Source organism: the organism of the source record quoted next, unplaced genomic scaffold (genome assembly GCF_019419815.1).
Source record: "Pyrus x bretschneideri cultivar Hongxiangsu unplaced genomic scaffold, Pyrus_bretschneideri_v1 Contig15, whole genome shotgun sequence".
NCBI classification, from domain to species: domain Eukaryota; kingdom Viridiplantae; phylum Streptophyta; class Magnoliopsida; order Rosales; family Rosaceae; genus Pyrus; species Pyrus x bretschneideri.
This window is the reverse complement of record NW_025999446.1, coordinates 4,706,033-4,725,451: the sequence shown is the minus strand read 5'-3', so window position 1 is coordinate 4,725,451 and position 19,419 is coordinate 4,706,033. Positions and strand designations below refer to the sequence as shown.

At 36.9% G+C, this 19,419-nt stretch overlaps 1 protein-coding gene across 1 annotated transcript; it reads left to right on the top strand.

The window, feature by feature from the left end:
* The first annotated feature begins 13,530 nt into the window (after window positions 1-13,530).
* On the top strand, window positions 13,531-18,840 carry LOC103966004 (cyclin-A2-2-like). The gene is made up of 12 exons (XM_009379119.3): window positions 13,531-14,102; window positions 15,027-15,386; window positions 15,597-15,870; window positions 16,015-16,148; window positions 16,386-16,478; window positions 16,868-17,001; window positions 17,261-17,336; window positions 17,533-17,609; window positions 17,693-17,726; window positions 17,819-17,968; window positions 18,060-18,194; window positions 18,339-18,840. Exons 2-12 carry the CDS (start codon window positions 15,087-15,089, stop codon window positions 18,399-18,401), a joined length of 1,470 nt encoding a protein of 489 aa, XP_009377394.2. The 5' UTR covers window positions 13,531-14,102; window positions 15,027-15,086; the 3' UTR covers window positions 18,402-18,840.
* Window positions 18,841-19,419: the final 579 nt, after the last annotated feature.

Here is a 19,419-nt window from a genome sequence, read left to right as displayed (position 1 = left end):
CTTCCTTTCTACCATCATAAGATGCCGAAGGAATAATTCTTTTCTTTAAACAAGTCCTTAAACAATTTTTAATCGGCTGTTTTCTCCGGTGACAACGAATTATACTCCTGTTTCTACCAGGATACAAGTTCATAACTCAAACCAGGTAGTCGTCTCAACCCTTCTGTCAAAAGAAAAATTCCCTTGACTTGCATAATCTAAAACATCTTTTCCAATTGGTTAATCCATCACTTTGCTCCCTCAGGTTCATCATTTCATAAGGTGATTCAAATTCAACTCATAACCCATCTTAAAATGTCCCTTTAGATAATATATTGAATCACCAAAATAATAGTTTCCCCTAACAACTAAATCAGGGAGACTAAGTTCCTCTAACTACGTGGTTTGCTACGAGGCGGTGTAGTTCTGACAGAATTCACTAGAACTTCTCAAGATGTCCAAGATTGAAACTAAGCTCTGATACCAACTGACACACCTCGTCCCGAAGGAGGGTATGCTGGCCGTCACGTGAGAGTGACGTAACCATTTACACAGTTCGGAAGCTTTAAAATATACAACTTCTAAGATGAACCACCCGAAGGTGAGTCCTCATTTGGTCCATTCTGTCAGAACACCGCTGAATTTCCTCGTAGTCACCACACCTTTGTAATTCTTGAACCTGGAGGGGCGCAAAACCAAAATTGAGTGGGTCAGTAAAACAAATCTTTTCCAAATCCAAACACCTCTCAAAAACTTTGTAACCCCTCTCCGTAAAACTTGTATACTTTCCCATAAAATAAACATATATACGTATGTATAGATATGTCAATCAAGCTCAAGGGTATGCCAATCACACTCACAGGTATGTCAATCAAAGCCTCATAATGATATGCAAGTGCTCAGGTATAAACCGTACCAATAACATATAATCTGGCAGCCGGAGTCACCTAAAGTGACCTGTACGGCTGAATCTAGAGCTCAAATCTCAATCTCAATAACTAAACAACTGAACCTGCCCACGAGTCGGAACCACCTAAAGTGGTCTGTACGACAGGCTGTGTATGCTTTAGTGCTACGATCACGTGAAGCTGGGCGAATAATCGCGGGTCACCTACGAGTCGGAACCACCTAATGTGGTCTGTACGACAGGCTGTGCACCTAGCTTGGATCCAAGCTGAGCATAAGGTGCGGGGAGGTGAACATCACGTGAAGGCTGTGCCCTGCTCAGGGCGGGAGCACTCATACTGGGGGTGCAGGTTATGAGCTCTCTATCACATCTCTATCATATCATTCTTCATATCTCAATCATATCTCATGATCGTTATCAGCATAATATCTCAATCGTATCTCAATTATATCTCAATTATATTTCAATCATATCACAATCATAATTCATTTGTATTTCCATAGTATTTCAATCGTATTCCAAACGTATTTCATACGTATATCAAATGTATTTCATACGTATATAAAATGTATTTCATACGTATATCAAATGTAGCTTACCTGGGCCTCCTCAGCACCATGCAACAGTATGCATAATTATGGTAATGCACATATTAAAATACGATGCATATATGACAGGATATTTAATTCGTATTTCTTTTAAAATACGTTTTCTGGGAAATACGTCAAGTATATATATATGGAAAACAAAACTGCCCACTCACAGATCACATCGACGTCTCGTAGGTCCCTGAGCCTCCCCTAGATTGGTTACATTCTTCTTCTGTATAATTTTCACCTATACAAAAAGTAACCAAATTAACGTTATTTAACGCACATACACCAAACATTCGTCAATAACTTTCTCATACGTTGCTCAATTTGGGTATGTGAATATACCACGGTGATCTACACGACGTCACGAACACGTGACAATTTTTAGAACTCAATTTGGAGCTCTCACGCGCCCTGTCTACGCGCTGCCCACGCGCGCGTCTTCTTCCTCGCGTCGCCGGACTGGTTTCGCCGGAGGTGGGTGTTTTGCCGGAATTTCTGGGTAAATTTCAAAGTGTCATAACTTCTTCATTTCTTAACCATTTTCGACGTTCTTTATATCAAAATGAAGGTATTGACGAGACGAACACATCCATACCTGCCTTGACCCCTAACTCGGCATGGATTCACCGGAAAAAGCCCCGAAAGCTCCGGCCAAACTTACAGTTCGTGATCCCGACGTCCATTTCCTTCAAACGAAGCACTCCGAGCTTCCTTAGGACCTCACCAAGCTTCCTACAAGCTTCAAAATCCCAAAAACATCAAGTTTTACGTGTGCATGAACAGTGCACACGCACAGTGAAATTGAAATCCATGTTTTCCGAAGTGAAACTCACCTGAAATTGGTACCATCGTGTTCGTGTGGTCCTCAGGAGTACGATGGTGGTCTTAGATCCTTCGTTGGTATAGTTTTAGGGTGGTTTTGTGGGTGGTCTGTGTGAGTTCGAAGGAGAGAGAGAGAACTGACAGAGAATGAGAGATTTGTGAGGGAGGAGAGAGAGAGAGACAAGATGCAGAAATGGGGGAGAGATTTGAGGGATGTGGGGTCCTACCCACTCCCCAAATCATCAAGTTATAACATATTTTACGCCCCTTAGTCCCGTTTAAGGGCATTTTCATAACTTCACGTCCTCGGAATTAAAATTCCGGGACGGGTTGTTGGTGGATTGTGACATCCCACATCGCCCAGGGGACTGATCCTTAAATGTATATTCCCATCCTACCTAGCACGAGGCCTTTTGGGAGCTCACTAGCTTCGGGTTCCGTAGGAACTTCGAAGTTAAGCGAGAAGAGGGCTAGAGCACTCCCAGGATGGGTGACCCTCTGGGAAGTTGCTCGTGAGTTCCCAAAAACAAAACCGTGAGGGAATGGTAAGCCCAAAGCGGACAATATCGTGCTACGGTAGTGGAGCGGGCCCGGGAAATGGTCCGCCCCGGGCCGGGATGTGACATTGGTATCAGAGCCTATCCCTGGCCGGAAATGTGCCGACGAGGACGTCGGGCCCTTAAGGGGGGTGGATTGTGACATCCCACATCGCCCAGGGGACTGATCCTTAAATGTATATTCCCATCCTACCTAGCACGAGGCCTTTTGGGAGCTCACTAGCTTCGGGTTCCGTAGAAACTTCGAAGTTAAGCGAGAAGAGGGCTAGAGCACTCCCAGGATGGGTGACCCTCTGGGAAGTTGCTCGTGAGTTCCCAAAAACAAAACCGTGAGGGAATGGTAAGCCCAAAGCGGACAATATCGTGCTACGGTAGTGGAGCGGGCCCGGGAAATGGTCCGCCCCGGGCCGGGATGTGACATTGGTATCAGAGCCTATCCCTGGCCGGAAATGTGCCGACGAGGACGTCGGGCCCTTAAGGGGGGTGGATTGTGACATCCCACATCGCCCAGGGGACTGATCCTTAAATGTATATTCCCATCCTACCTAGCACGAGGTCTTTTGGGAGCTCACTAGCTTCGGGTTCCGTAGGAACTTCGAAGTTAAGCGAGAAGAGGGCTAGAGCACTCCCAGGATGGGTGACCCTCTGGGAAGTTGCTCGTGAGTTCCCAAAAACAAAACCGTGAGGGAATGGTAAGCCCAAAGCGGACAATATCGTGCTACGGTAGTGGAGCGGGCCCGGGAAATGGTCCGCCCCGGGCCGGGATGTGACATTAATCGTGACTACTGCAAGGGTATTCAGGATAAGGGTGGAGGCTCCAAATTCAGGTATATGGTTGCTCCGAAAATTCTTTATCCTTGAATGTATGAATCTGGAAATTCTACTGAATATAGCCAAATGATAGATATGATGTTGGTCTCCTTAAGTGGAAAAAATTTTGGACGAATTATTTCAGTTACAATGTCCTTAGATACTAAACTCTTGCCCACAACTCAAGTAGTTCATTCAATGATAGACATATTCTAATTGCTGAGTTGTGAGGGAAGTTGCAATGACCCGTCCCGAATTATTAAGGTTTTTATAATTTTATAGTGTGAATTTACAAAAATAAAATACCTAAGGTAATGAAATTTCGAGGACGAAATTTTTCTTAATTTTGGGGGGGGGGGGTAGGTTGTAACAACCTGTATAAAAAATTTACGTTGTGATTAATTAAAATTACGAAAATAACCCTAACAACAGAAAGGTTGACTTTTGTTGACTTTTGTCCGGACATGTGTTAGAATTTTTCTTATATTTTATTCCCATAGCACTTATCGATGCGAACACATAGGTGAGATCGGAATCAAATTCGGAGTTAAAACGAAGTACGAATTTTTGAACGTAAGGGCATTTTTGTAAATTCGCGCGATAAAATTATAAAAGCCTTAATAATTGGGGACGGGTCGTTACAGAAGTAGTGAACAAAGCAGGGAAGTTATTACTTTTGGGAATTACAAACAAGTGTCCAATAATGTGGTTCAAATTCACTTTTAGCAAGAATCAAACCTAAAACCTATCACTTATAAGTGAAGAGGAATGTCACTAGACCGTAGTACTAATTGGCCACCCAAGTTGATTTATGTCATTTGATCTTCTTTAATTTACTTGATCTGACAACTGAAAATTGAGAGGAATGTGGGATGTAAGAAGGGGTGTGGGGATATCCCCACGCAACAAAAATTACAAAATCTACCATTATGGGTGGCACCTACTTCAAATGACACCCTTTTCTCATATTTTTATATTTTGGAATAAGTCAATCCAGATTCAAAAAGTTCAGTTTTCTGATTTTGGTTTTATTGGATTCAGTCGTTGCATTGCAGTGTCTATTTCTTGGTTTTGTTTTTTTACATTACTCACATGCCTCTTATTCTTCACACCTCACGCGACTCTTTTTACATTTAGATTCAAACACTACATTCATTTCCTGATTATGAATTGCAGACCATAAAACTCTTTGCAAACTACAATTGCTGCGTAGATTAAAATAAAATTAATTAAATGTCTGGCCAAAAATTTGCAATTAGGGTTTTTAGGGTGGACATATCAAAATTGGACTATTAGGACTGGCAATTGTAACAATATAGTTAAGAGACCATGAAACCAAACACACTTTGGATTTGATTTTGCAATAGTAGAGAAACATGGGTAGGATTGTTGTAGTTGCGACTGTGAACCTGTGGGTAATTCCTATCTCCATCCTAGTCAATCACATTGTTCCCGAACCCTACATGTTAATCCCACCCAAGACACCAACTTTCATCCTTTCAATCTAATGTGTGAATTATTTGTGTTTCGGATTTTTGGGTTGTAAGTTGTAAGAAAAAATGAGATAAGGAATAGGATAAAGTTAAGAGGGAAAGGTATCATAGTTATTTTCTACGTAGCTTAAACTCATGTGGCATGCTTCATTGTCTTATGCATAATTATTTTATAAATATGTCATTGATTATGTCAAAAAAAAAAAATTGGTTATTGATGTATAGCTAATTAATAAAGATTTTGTTGACCTCTAATTAAAATCATCTTTGTTAATTTGTAGACATGTAATAGTTTAGCAGGGATTAACTAGCCATTGAAATGTTTGTTTAAAAAAAAAAAAAAACATAGTGTTGACATATTCAATAATCTTCAATCCCGTGAAACATGCCTAACCCAATCCATCTAACAAAGAGTTGGGTAGGTTGATTTGTTAGGATATTGTAGTGCCAAGTGTTACATGTACAGCTTACCATGTGTATGTGTATCATTGGTTTAAGTCTTGAGTTAGTTATAACTGTGTATTTATAAGACAAGTCAATGTATTGTATTAATTCATTAAGTGGTAATGAAACATTCAGTTTACAAGATTCTCTCTCTACTTTCCCTCTCTACATTTCTCTGCTCGTATATTTCTTATTGTTATCATGGTATCTTCACCGATCAAGGCTCGCGTCGTCGGTTGACGATCTTATTGCTTCCGCTCATCTGATTCTTCTTGTTGATTGATCGGAGTGTTGCCTTCGTTGATTTACAGCAAATTGTAGTCGTCGGTTGCTTTGGTGGTGTTTGTCTGTGGTGATTGTCGGTGAAGTCGGTGTCGTCGTCGGAGTTCATCTGAAACCCTAGTTTTTGGGGATTTTTCATGGTGTCGAGTCGTCAAAGTTCAAGAAGGTGATATTCTTCTGATTGTTTGCTAATTCTTGATCAATTGAATCTTGATTCTTGTTCATATAAACCTTAACAATTGGGAAGTGTTGTTTGAGTTCTCCCTTGCTACTGTATATTATGTTTCTGTGATTTGCTTATCTATGAAGTGATTGATCTGTCTATGTATCTTCATGATGGTTACTCTTGCTCAGTTAAGGCTTACACAATCACCTATTTCTTCTTTGATTCCGAGTGTAGGCAATACTAGCATTGTGAAATTAGATGACTCTAACTAATATCCAGAAAGGGCCTAAATCAATCGATGCTTATCTTCAGAGAATTAAGGATACTAGAGATCAACTCGTTGTCGTTAGGGTCTTCGTATCTGATAAGGATATTGTGATTGTGGCTCTTCGAGGCTTACCTTATGGGTATAACACCATCAAGGTTGTGAAACTCTTGTCTCCTTGAAAGAGTTGTGTTCACAACTTAGAGTTAATGAGTCCACTTTGTAAGAAGTTACAAAGCAAGTTCCTTTGATGTCTGTTATGCTAGCTCAATCTTCCAAGTCTAGACTAAATATGGGCAGTTCATCTGGTCTTTCACAGTTTCATGAATCACAGTCACTTCAATAATGCCTTTTCCAACTCAGTTCTCCCAAATGCCTGTTTCTGGACCATTTGTTTTTTTGTCTCAAACTGGTTCAAGGTCTTACAATAATTTCAAAGGAAACAATTATTAGGATCTCAACCCCCTGAATCTCAATTCTCTGGAGGTCCTTCATATCAACAACAATTTCAATCTGGTTTTAAGAAAGCCTTTAGGATAACCAATGTCATCACCTTAAGCTCATCAACCTTTTTAGAAATGTTAAATTTGTGACAAGAAAGGGCATTTTACTCTAAACTATTTTCAAAATGGATGTCAAATTTGTCATCGTGTTGGACATACAACCACTACATGTTTTGACAGAAACAACTCCAACTCTCAGTCTTTCATTCCTTCACAAGGGTATCAGCCATATACACAAGGTTATTCAGTTTCACAAGCTTTTGGTTCTCAGTTTGTTCAATCTCCTGGCATTTCATCCCAATATCCACCTTCTACTGGTTTTTCTCCACAACAATATCATTCATCAGGTGGTGTTCCTTCGGTTGCAATGAATGTTAGGACTATTGGATCATCTTCAGCTCCCCAACAAGAGTTTTGGTTGCTTGATTCTGGGGCTACTAATCATATGACATCTGAGCTTTCTAATCTTCAAATGGCTGCACCTTATCTACAGAGACTATTACTGGTGCTTAGACACTGACTATCATTTTGTCAGAGAAAAAGTGCAGAAAAGTGATCTTTTGGTGCAGTACATTCCCATTGAAGCATAGGTTGTAGACATACTTACAAAGGGTCTTTATAATCTAGTTTTTCTTTGACATTGCAATAAACTTAGCTTGGGATGTTCAAGAACACCTATCTAAGTTTGAGAGGGGAGTAATAACCAATATGTGTTGTTATGATTTGGTTGGTTATAAGGTAGTTATAAGGTTTGAATTAGTTAGAAATATTGGTATAATGACTAAGTTGTTAGAAGGGTAATATTGTAATTGAAAGTGTAAGGAGGCTTCTATAAAAGCTAACATGTACTTGCCATTTATGATATCATAAAATATAAAGCAATATTTCAATTACAAATTCTCTCTTTCTACTTCTTCCCACTTCCTCTTTAATCTTTCCTTTGCTTCCATTTACTCTGGTCATCACAAATATGAGGTTCATTATATCAAATGATTAACAAGTGGAGATGCAAAGTTGACCTTTTAAAGTGTGTCTTTAACCTAAAACTTTCGTGCTGCTATTAACAACGATTTGTTCAGCTTTGGAACACTATGTCAAGAATTTTCATGTCGGATTTGAGTACGATTTGGTGATTTGAGGTGAACCTACTCAGCTCCAAAGGGTCAATGTTGCTCCCCACATGTTTATCTTGTGACAAAAACATCAAGTTTGATGTGGCTGGATGCCCCATTGTTAACCAAAAGAAACATAAAGTTCAAATGATTAATATAGCGGATTGTCATTAATTGGAATCTTTAACAAACTACAAGACTTCAATTGCCAAAACTGAAACTACAAGTTCTTGAGTGAAAAATCCACAAAACTATGCACCAATTGTAAACGTAGTTTGACTTTATCACACTGTATCGATATAATGATATTTAAATTTGTGAAATACAATACAAATGATTGAATGTATTTTGAAATGGTATTGCAATTTTGGATAGGGAAAACTGATGAACTTGGAGGCAGTGGAAGCTGTGGGACTTGTATAGTTGAGGTATGAACTTTCGATCGTTCATATTCTTACGTCTTCTTAAGTTTCTTCAATTGAAATTGGAATGTACGGAAGGTGGAGGAAGGCTGTCAATTTTCTTTGTTGAGTTCAATAATACAAGAACAAATGCGGAACTCAAACATTTGTGGTTTTTGTGCAGATTATTGATGGAAATGATCTTTTGAATGAAAGATCAAAGAACAAATCCCGAACTCAAATATTTGAATAAGGCAAGTTATATATATCTCTCTCTCTCTCTCTCTATCTCTCTCTCTCTAACACTATACTTTTTCCAATACTCACCGGCTACTAATCTCAAACCCCATTTCTTACATGCCAAGTAGGTCAATGTGTTTGCTTATTTCAAATCGTGCGAATGACTTCCTTGTAGTTTGTGTTTCCTCTTCGAATTTCGTTTTAGCTTCTGTTCAATTTTCATTTGAAGCCCATACATAGTAATTTCGGCGTTAGTTGAAACATATAGAAATCAGAATCTTGGAGACTTGCTTGTCAAACTATAGTGGGAAATAAGGAAAATTCTGGCAAGGTACTTATCACTCCTGTGGTTTCTTTTCTATTTATGAATCTCTCGCTATCATAATCTTATTAGTTATTGTGATGATTGATGCACTAAAAGTTCGATAGTTTATTCATAACTTGTATAATCCTCATTGAGAAACAACGTCTATAAGGAGTTGTGTCACATCCTACGTTTCCAATTGGTTTTGGAATTTTCTTTCATGTTGTTACTAGTGTAGATGAAACCGACATTCTCTTATGTGCCCCCTGAGTTTTTAATCTCCTGGAAAACAATAATGCTTTCTCCAACATCATGTAGTTTTGCTGCATGAAGTTAACTCCAAAACTAGGTGGGAAATCTTCTTGTGTCGTAGATTCAGAAATTCGTTCATATATAGACACAAGAGTTTTTTTTTTGTCAAACGATACATTTTTGTTAGGATAGGATGGCACAACGATTCTGCACTGAAAACGTTTGTTTTTGTAACAGATTTCTTTCAGATTGTGGATTGTTGTAGGTTGTTGTTCTAAGGATTCCCTCAGTAAAGTAACATGTCGAGCAATGGCACCATGTTCTACTGATGAGTATAAATACGTATAGCAAATTTAGAACTAAGATGACGCTTCCTTCCCTAACTCACAGTACGTTCCAATACAATACAACAAACCAATAACGAGATCACATGTAAACATTGGGGGCGAGCCATGTGAGGAGAAAAACTTGCTTATATCAGGGTGGATAATACATTTTTTACTCTATATCTCACTCCTCTTGTGACTTATTGTAAGAGATGAGAGAGGGAGAGAGAGAAATGGAGGATACACCTTGTTACTTGTTACATGTCATGTGAGTACTATGACCTTTAAATTTATTCTATTAGACTCATGGTTGCATGTGATCTCATTTGTTGAACTACATTAGCGTAACATCTCCAAGTTATTTTCCCCAACCTAATTTAGGCACCATAGTAGTCTAATTTCAGAACTTAGGTTACATCCCAAGATCTCCAAGTTATCCTCCTCACCCATCTCATCGACACTATTAGGTAGCAAGGTATGGGCGAGGACTTCTTTGAATTTTTATGACCATTTGACAAAATTAAGTGACAACTAGCAAAACATTCTGTTAAAAGATGGCAATCAATTTTAAATTAAATTTTGTCACATGTCATCTATAATTAAACTGTATGGTCACTCAATATTGTCACATAACCGCAATAGTCTCATGCATGTTTTAATACTGTCACATGACCGCAATAGCCTCACGCGTGTTTTTTTTTTTTTTCAAAATAGGAGCGGAGAGAAAGAGATCCCCTTTGGATCTCTCCCACCAAAGCTACATAATCAATTAATCCGGGCCCTTGAAATTTGATCCAACAGCTACAAAAAGGAGGCCCCTAAAAAAATTATAATAATTTTAACCGTTGGATAAAATTTTAAAGGTCCAAATTAATTGATTATGTGGCTTTAGTGGGAGATATCCAGAGGGGATCTCTTCCCGGAGCGGAGCATCATCTAAAGTTACATTTTGGTATTCTTTTTTATATTTTTTTTATTAGCACTTTTTGCACATCCAATGATCCAAATTCTTTGTTATTATTGCCACCTTTTGAAGTCAATGTTGGTCTCATTATTCATTCATCATTCAAACAAATTCATATTTTATTGGAAATTTGGTAGCACATTTTTCCCATGAAGATTTGGATTTGGATTTGGATTTGGACTTTCACAGTTTGAAAAGTTGTTGGGCCCACCTCGTAGGATAGCGTAGAGGGCCACAATGGACCACAGTGGGCTGGTTGGGCTTTGTGACAACAATTATTATTATTATTATTATTATTATATTATTTATTTTAAAAATAAATATAAATAAATAAAACCTTCATCAGATATTTGACTGTTGAGTGTTGACAATAAGATTTACTCATATTTGGTAACTTATCATTAGATTTGTGCAATTTTTCATTAGATTTGGTAAGCATTTCACTAGATTTTGGAAAAATTTTACATAGATTTTCTCGTCAGTGATATATATAGACTGACTTAATTCAAAATTTAAGGGCTCATTCATTTAGAATTTAAAGTCCTGCTAACAATCATTTTATAGAAAAAAAAAAACCACTAATAAATACTTTTATAGAAAATATACTAACAATTTTAAAATTATACAGAAATAGCTTTACCAACAAAATGACTAAAACATGAATGTCAATTATTCTTCAGTGTCTTTCTTTCATTTACTCTCATATTTTCTTCCCTTATAATTTCAAACACGAATATTTAATGTTTCCTTATTTTGTTTAATTTTATCAATAGTTAAGGTTAAAACGAAAAAAACAGAAATTTACCATAAATTAGTGCCCATAAACATTTATTCTTACAAATAAATAAAAGATCTTAGTTAATGGTAATTAAGGAATTAATTAGAGACATTTCCACCTGAAGTTGTGGGAATAATTACAAAAACATCTCTAACACTTTCCATCTCTGGTGAAATTAACCATTTGCTTTGGACCTCATCTCGCACTCACACGTACACATGGTGGGTGCCACGCTGGACCTTTTTCCAATCAAATTTTAATTGATTGGTTGTCAATATTGAAGAAAGAAAACCCCACTGGAAATTGAATGTTTAGATTTTCATATGAAATTCATTTGACTTTTGTCAATTTCCTCCTTTGAAAACACCTTTAATTTACACATTTTGTGAAACCTCACTTTTCCATTACTGTTTAATAAAATTGACAATACATGGCACGTTTGGAAATATTTTTAAAATGATTGAAAATACTTTTAGAGAAAATGTTTTTGAGTCCAAAAACACTTGAAGTACTTTTTCAGGATTCACTTTGGTTGATTTGGTTTCAAAAATATTTTTACCAAAAATGCTTTTTGTTCTCTAAGAACACTTTCAAACGAGTCCATAATTTTTATTTGACTACATTTTATCCATGATCATTGTAAAGAGGCTCTAATTTTAGATTGACTCTGGGAAGAAAGCTATTAATCTTACTTTTGTGGTTAAATTGGCAAGCAATTATAGGGTTGTTTGGGATTGTGGTACTTAAAAAAAAAAAAAAAACTTGTTAAAAAATCTTGAACATTAAATGTGTTTGGTAAAACAATTTTTTTTTTTTTTTAATCACTATCAATGAAAGTAGAAAAACATAAAAACGTAGAAACAGGGTCTATCATGAGTATTTTTTTTTTCAAAGCACGGTAATCAATGCTCACTTAATGAAACTTTCAAATGGCAAGTATACCCCTATATGTTTTACAAAATTACAATATTTGGCTCAACATTATTGTTTTTGACAATTATTATATCACATTAAATACCATATTCTTTTTGTTCATTTAACATATTCAAAACAATTTTTATAAAAGTTTACCAAACACTCAGACACAATTTTTTTTTTATTATTAAAAGCATTTTTACAGAAAAAGTTTACCAAACACTCAATAACTTTATTTTACAGTTGTTTATTCTCACAATACAATAGAAATAATTTTTTTCTTTTTTTAAAGCACATCAATACCAAACTAGCCTATAGTATTCTGATATATTACACATGTAGTTGTAGAGGCATGACTTTTAATTATTAACCCAGCATAAATTGTGTGAGGGGTTTTATCTTGTAATATTAATCCCTTGTATTATCTGTTATATATATGACATTTCAATATGAGAACCATTATTAGCATTCCAAAAATCTCATTATGCATTCCTCATAAATGTATTTTTCTTTCTAATTATAGAAAGTTTGAAGTGCCAAATGAGATTTTTGAAGTGCTAATAATAATTTCCTTCATTATTAGTTGGTAATCAAAATTTGGGGTAATATTTAAATTTGACATTATTATTATTATTATTATTATTATTATTATTTCAAAGAAAAAATGGTTTTGGAGATTTGAACATTTGAATAGGCCATTGAATTCAAATCCAACAAATTACGGGTATGTGAGACCTCCAAAACTAGACTAGGGTAGCTAGGGTTCCTTCAATTCAAAGTCCCACTTTGGAGTTGGGGCCCCTTCTCTTGGCACACTAGCGCTAGCACGCACTAGCACACAGGTGATTGAGACCTTTCAAACCCTTTACATATATAGGATAATATTATTAGGACGCATTTTTAGAGGTCAGCGTGCCCTTGCATTGTTGCTTGTAGTTGGGTCAATATTTCTTAAATTAATTTTGGATCAATGTTTATTATTTTATGAACACTCAATTCAGATTGGTTGCTAGAGCATAAATAAATCCATTAATTTGAGGTCATATTGTTAATAATATACTACTCCTTATCTAAATATTACAAATCATATAAAACTTGAGCTCAGTAGAAAAAGACCTACAAACCACATTTGGTAATGCGCTTTGTTCTTGTAATGCAGCGTGAAAATCGTTTCATCCTTGAACGATTCGTTAAGGAGTTTATCATCGTTGAATATGGTACAACTAACTTGGGTATTTAATAATCTTAGGTTTGATGTAAATGTTTTAACTATATCTACCGAGAGATTTTTTCAGTGTGTTCGGAATACGAGACGGTACGTCACGTGTAATCATGTTATTGTACATTGGAGGAATATTTTTTTTTTCAAGTGTCATTCCAATTGTATAATGATATGTGACATTTTGCCTTGTATTCGATGCACATTGTAAAATATCTTCTATTTATCTTACATATATGTTTTTGCCCCCTTGAGCCTGTTCGTTAATAAAACTCCTTTATATAAGGATAATATTACAATCACAATTTCTCGTGCTTCGGTATGAGCTCATATATCCAAAATTAAAGTGAAAAATACATCGTTTTATATTTATATCAAAATCGCAATCAACCTGATTAACAACTTGCTAACATAACATACCATATGGTCGACAAAAACCAAAAATTCATAACACAAATCCAATGATTATCATTTCCATCGTCATGTGTTAAAAAGAGAAATAACAATAAGTCAAAATAACCAAAAAAATAAAATAAAACAAAAAATATTTTTGCTTTTTGGCTTCCATGTGGAATTTTGGAAGTTCAAACTATAAACCCCGTCCCGCTCACGCTCCTCCCCCTCACTCCCTTTATATCAACACACAGTCTGTCTCTTTCTGCTGTCACTTCCACACAATTCCTTTTCCAAAGCTGAGCCTCCGGACCCCCTCCTTCTTCCTCCGAGCTCTTCCGGCCGTCGCCGTCGTCGGAGCTCCCGCAAGCATAGTAAGCCCAGCTCCCACACTCATTTTTCACTACCAACCAGCAAAAAGGCTCAGTTTTTATGCATTCCAAGTGTCTGAGCCTCCTCTCTCTGTTATCCACTGCCAGATTCTCACGAAACCACGTCGTTTTACGCTTGCTGGTTCGCTTCATGGATCTGGCGCTGGTGTCCTTATCTTCCTTACGTTTTTTTTTTCCTTTTAAATTTTTTCGTTTTTATCGGTTGAAATTTGGTGCATTTTTTATCAACTGCGTTTTTTGTGAATTTTTACTATCGGATGGGGGTGGGAGGTGGGAATTTTGAAGAAATTAGGGTTTTGGGGCTGGATTTTGCAGTGTTTTCGGCCTCTTCCTTTTTTGGTAAAGTAGTATTTTTTTTTCTTCTTTAATTTTCTGTTTGGTTGCTGGGAAAATGTGTCAGAGGAATAGAAGATTGCTAAACATTTGTCTTTCATGCGCTCTGGACCTGGAAACGCTAAAAATCCCAGTTTCTCATTTAATTTAATTAAAAACAACCAATGGCTGATGAGAAATTAAAAAGCTTTTCTTTTTCTTCCCATTTTCTTAAATTTTTATTTACAAAATAATAAGTGATCGAATTTGCAAAGCTAGAAAATTGTTTTGTGGTTATGGCATGGGAACCCTTTTGAGATAGCTTCATCTGAATCCCCTGTTTTGCTTTGACATTGCAAGTTGTTGTGGGTTTTGTCAAAGTAAAAAATTTGCTGCTTCAATGGAAAAAATCTTCGATTTATCTTTATGTTGCATAAAATGCAATCGAATTTTGCAGAGGACCGTAAGGGGCATTTCGTTTTTGCCCCTTTGTACTCGGCGAAAATTGTTTTTCGGGCTGATTTCTTATGCTTGTTTTGTTTGTGAAAACATGCACAGTAACTCTTGTTGACATAAACTGATTTGAAAATGCAGGTTCCATGAACAAGGTTTCCGACTGAATTTATTCGTTGCTCTTCTACAAGGCAGGCAAATATGAATAAGGAAAATGCAAATGCTGCCAAAGTTGAAGACCCTAATGTCCGAATCACAAGAGCACGGTCTAAAGCCTTTGGCGCATCCAGTGAGGAACTCTGCTCCTCGAAACTTTTCATTAAACAAGATCAGAAGCATGGTCTTCGAGCGATTTCCAAAAGAGCAGCATCAGATGAGAACAAAGCATCTGCAATTGCTAATGTTGGCTTGCAGCATAAAAGAAGGGCAGTGCTTAAGGATGTAGGAAACATCACCTCTGAAAGTTCATATGTTAATTGCACTGATGCATCTCAGATTCAGGTATACATTTGAATGTTTTGGTTTCTAACCCTACTTGCAAAAGTACTGAATTGTGTCTGAATATTTATGTTTGTCAAGAAACCTCACATGATTTCGAATTAATTGAACCGTTACCCTTATACCTGACAAAGGGGACGATGATATGCTTGATTGTCTATTATGTTAGTACTTTTTAAGTAATTCTAACTTAGAATTTGTTGGTACCGGTAGACTAACAAGCAGGCTAGAAGAGGACTTGGAAAGAATGTTAAGGTGGCCTCAACTGTCTCTGAAGCAATTCCAATAGTTCAAGACGATGTAAAAGCAAAGTTAGCTGAGGAATTATCCAAAATAAGGGTGGCAGAACCCTTAGAGCCCACTCTGCCAAAAGAGCCAGTACCCCAGGGTATGTGTCATACCTTGGGACAACATAGAGGAGCAGATTTAATGCTTAAAATACAGGCTCCCGCCGAATCTGCTGAACTTTGGAACCCCCAAAAGAAAGGTATATTTTATCTTCTTAAACTGACTAGTTTTTGGTGCCTGAGCCTATACTTTGTTAGAGTGATGCTTGCAAAGTCTAAAACGAGAAGGGGAAACTTGAAATCATTTTAGCAAAGGATAATGATGTTTTGATTTTACCATGCAGATGAATATATGGTTGGAGAGATAGTGGGATCTTCAAATGTCCTGGACATCGTGAATATTGACTCAAACTTAAAGGATCCTCTAGCGTGCAGCTTGTATGCCCCTGATATTTACAGCAATATCTGCCTGACAGAGGTTAGTGTTTCAGAATTCTAGTACAGCATGACATTATTAATTGTAATCTTATAGCAATATTGATTCTTCGCTTGAATTGATAGGACAGAGAAGTGTAAGGTTTCCTATATATTAAACACTGAAACAATTTATCTAATTATACTGGTGCATAGTAAAGGAAAGGGCGATCTGTGCTTGCTAAAATAACGTCAGGAACGTTATTGAATCTGACTTTAGAGAAAATTTATTCTTCCTCAGGTAGTGCGAAGACCATCAACTGATTATATGGAAAGATTGCAGCAGGATATCACTCCCAGCATGCGAGGAATTTTGATTGATTGGCTTGTGGAGGTACTTATTCAAATGGCTCTGATATTTCTACGATATGGTGTGCCTTTGCTTAAGGGCATCCATGCTAATCTCTTCTTAATAGGGATACTGAAAAACCTGGACTTCAGTCCCGAAGTATAAAGTCCAACTTTTCTTCTTGTTTTGCAGATATTGAGCCATTTTTTGTTCCATTTAAAATGACCCTTGTGTGGTTGCTTACCGAATTCAAAAGGAGCTTTTTGTCTTAGTCAAGAAAATCTGAATTTTATTGTTTCATGGATAGGCAATATTTTCGGTTCACAACGGAGCCATCCGTTGAGCACAAAGCGAACTATTCCTTCGCCATTTACTAAAGAATATTTTCCGTTAACATATGCTTTAGTGTTAATATCTTCTTACGTCTCTTTCAGGTTTCTGAAGAATATAAGCTCGTTCCAGATACACTTTACCTCACAGTAAATCTCATTGATCGGTTTCTCTCTCAAAATTATATTGAAAAGCAAAGGCTCCAGCTGCTTGGAGTCACTTGCATGTTAATTGCCTCGTAAGTGCTATATTAGGTGCATAGGTGGTGCTTTCGAGTGTCTTATTGTTAAATTATCAATAAAAAAGATCCTGATTGATGTTTATTCGGGCTATCTGATGGCATCATCTTTGGTAGACTTCGACAAACTTCTGTATATATGTGTGTTGCATGTGGATTGGCACATGAGTGTAGATGAGGAAGCAATGACAATACTCCTCTTTTAATTATTTTATCATTACATTAACTGAGGTTTATGTATTTTTCTTATGACTCAAAGGAAGTATGAAGAAATATGTGCACCGCAAGTGGAAGAATTTTGCATCATCACAGACAATACTTACTCAAGAGAGGAGGTGCGTTCTTAGTCATAAACTTTGTCTACGTTAGACCTCATAAAACTTTGATTTGTTTACGTAGCATAATTCGAAAGCAAAACCTTGGTGTGCAGTTCACATGGCAATGCCCACCCTCATGCTTACGTTCTAACTCTTTTCCATTGGTATAACTAGTTACGTACTAAGTCACATACTTCCTGATTAAATCTTGCAGGTATTAAAAATGGAGAGTCAAGTTCTAAATTTCATGCACTTCCAGTTATCTGTTCCCACCATAAAAACATTTCTTAGGTAATGCACTCACCAAGGTTTATCTATGTTCCTTAGAAAACGCCGTCTGAAGTGAACTGAATAAACCGAATTTTGGGTTTCAGGAGGTTCATTCATGCAGCTCAAGCATCTTATAAGGTATTCTAAGTTATAAGTTGTCCGCACTTAGCTTCTGAAAAATCAATTACCTTACAAGAAAAGAGTTGTATTTCAATTACTTTGTTATGCAGGTTCCTTGTGTTGAACTGGAGTTATTGGCAAATTATTTAGCAGAATTGGCTCTTGTTGAATACGGCTTCCTGAAGTTCCTACCTTCCCTCATAGCTGCCTCCGCTGTGTTCCTCGCCAGATGGACACTCAATCAGTCAGACCATCCATGGGTCTGCAAATCTGTGCCTCTCTCGTAGTTGAGGTTTTTTACTTTGTTCTCATTGAAAATTGTCTGAAGAATGTCAGGTTTACGTTTTGCAGAACCCCACTTTAGAGCACTACACCTCGTACAAAACTTCACAGCTCAAAACTACAGTTGTTGCACTGGAAGATTTGCAATTGAACACCACTGGTTGCCTCCTAAATACAATTCGTGAGAAGTATAAACACCAGAAGGTATTAGGACTATATAAGTTTGTTTTCTGATTGATCACGTTTGTCAGAAGACGATTTTTAGAAACAGCACTTCAATGTTAAAACTCATGTCTAGTTTCACTTCATTTAGATTCAGTATTCTGATTCAAATTATTGTCTTGACAGTTCAAGTCAGTGGCTGCATTGACCTCCAAACAACGGGTGGTTCACTCTTTCGAAGATCAATAATTTGCTAACTCTTCTATAAGAGCTGAATCGTGACGGATATTTATTAACTAGCAGAAGCTCTCTGCATTCGGGTACTTAGAGTTTGAGGGACATCCAGATCTCCAACATGAAATTCTTTAACCTTCCATCTAACTTTGTTGTCCGTCTGTCCGTCCGCCCGCCCTCCCTTCCTTTGTTGTTTAATGTTTCTGGTGCTTCCAGATCTGTCGTTGGAGCCTCAAATTCTTCTAGATTAAGACACAATTAGGACAAACAATTATGTATTTGGCTCCTGGCAAAATAATGTACCAAAACCTCTCACCACATGGGGGAAGTTTTAAGAGCTACTGTGACTTGGGTTGCAAGTTTCAAGCAGGAAATGTGGCTCCTTGATTGTTTGTATCTAGAACTTCATATATGGGAAAAAAGAAAAAAAAAAGTTGAAAATAGTTATCAATCATTTTGCTGTGATTCTATTTGATACAACATGTACTGATATCTTCATCAAAATAAGTAACTGCGGTAATATGCTTGCAGGTGATATGTGTATATCAGAGTTTTTGGATCATCAAATCATTTTATGGTGAAACACCTATCAGATGTTTTTTAAGAAGCACTTTCAAATGAACGTGAATTTTTTTAGAAGTGCTTTTTCAAGAAGCATTTGGATTCTAATGAAATCACTTACAACAAAAGTACTTATGGGCATAGTGCTTCCTACGAAAGTAATCCCAAACAAGCCAAAATCCAAGAACTTTCCATACAAACCAACTACTCAGTTCAAGATGTTGAAAACCCTTGTGTTATGAGTCATTAACCTAATGCAATTGCAATGGACACATCAATGGTGTTCCACGTTGAGGAGAAAAACTTTCATGCACCAATTGTATGAAATAGTTGTTTCACGTTGATGACCATCTATGAGGCGCACAATGTAGCAAATGTGACCCAGGTTTCATGAAACAGGTGCATGAAAGTCTTCATCGTTGCAAAATTATTTTGTCAAACAACATGCCAACCAACAGGGGAACCCATCATG

Bases quoted from the DNA above. Each gene is read 5' to 3' on its own strand.
- LOC103966004 (XM_009379119.3), top strand. From the start codon at position 15,087: ATGAATAAGGAAAATGCAAATGCTGCCAAAGTTGAAGACCCTAATGTC. The intron at 16,149-16,385 runs GTTAGTGTTTCA...ATTCTTCCTCAG, and splicing joins GCAATATCTGCCTGACAGAG to GTAGTGCGAAGACCATCAAC. The intron at 18,195-18,338 runs GTATTAGGACTA...TTGTCTTGACAG, and splicing joins AGAAGTATAAACACCAGAAG to TTCAAGTCAGTGGCTGCATT.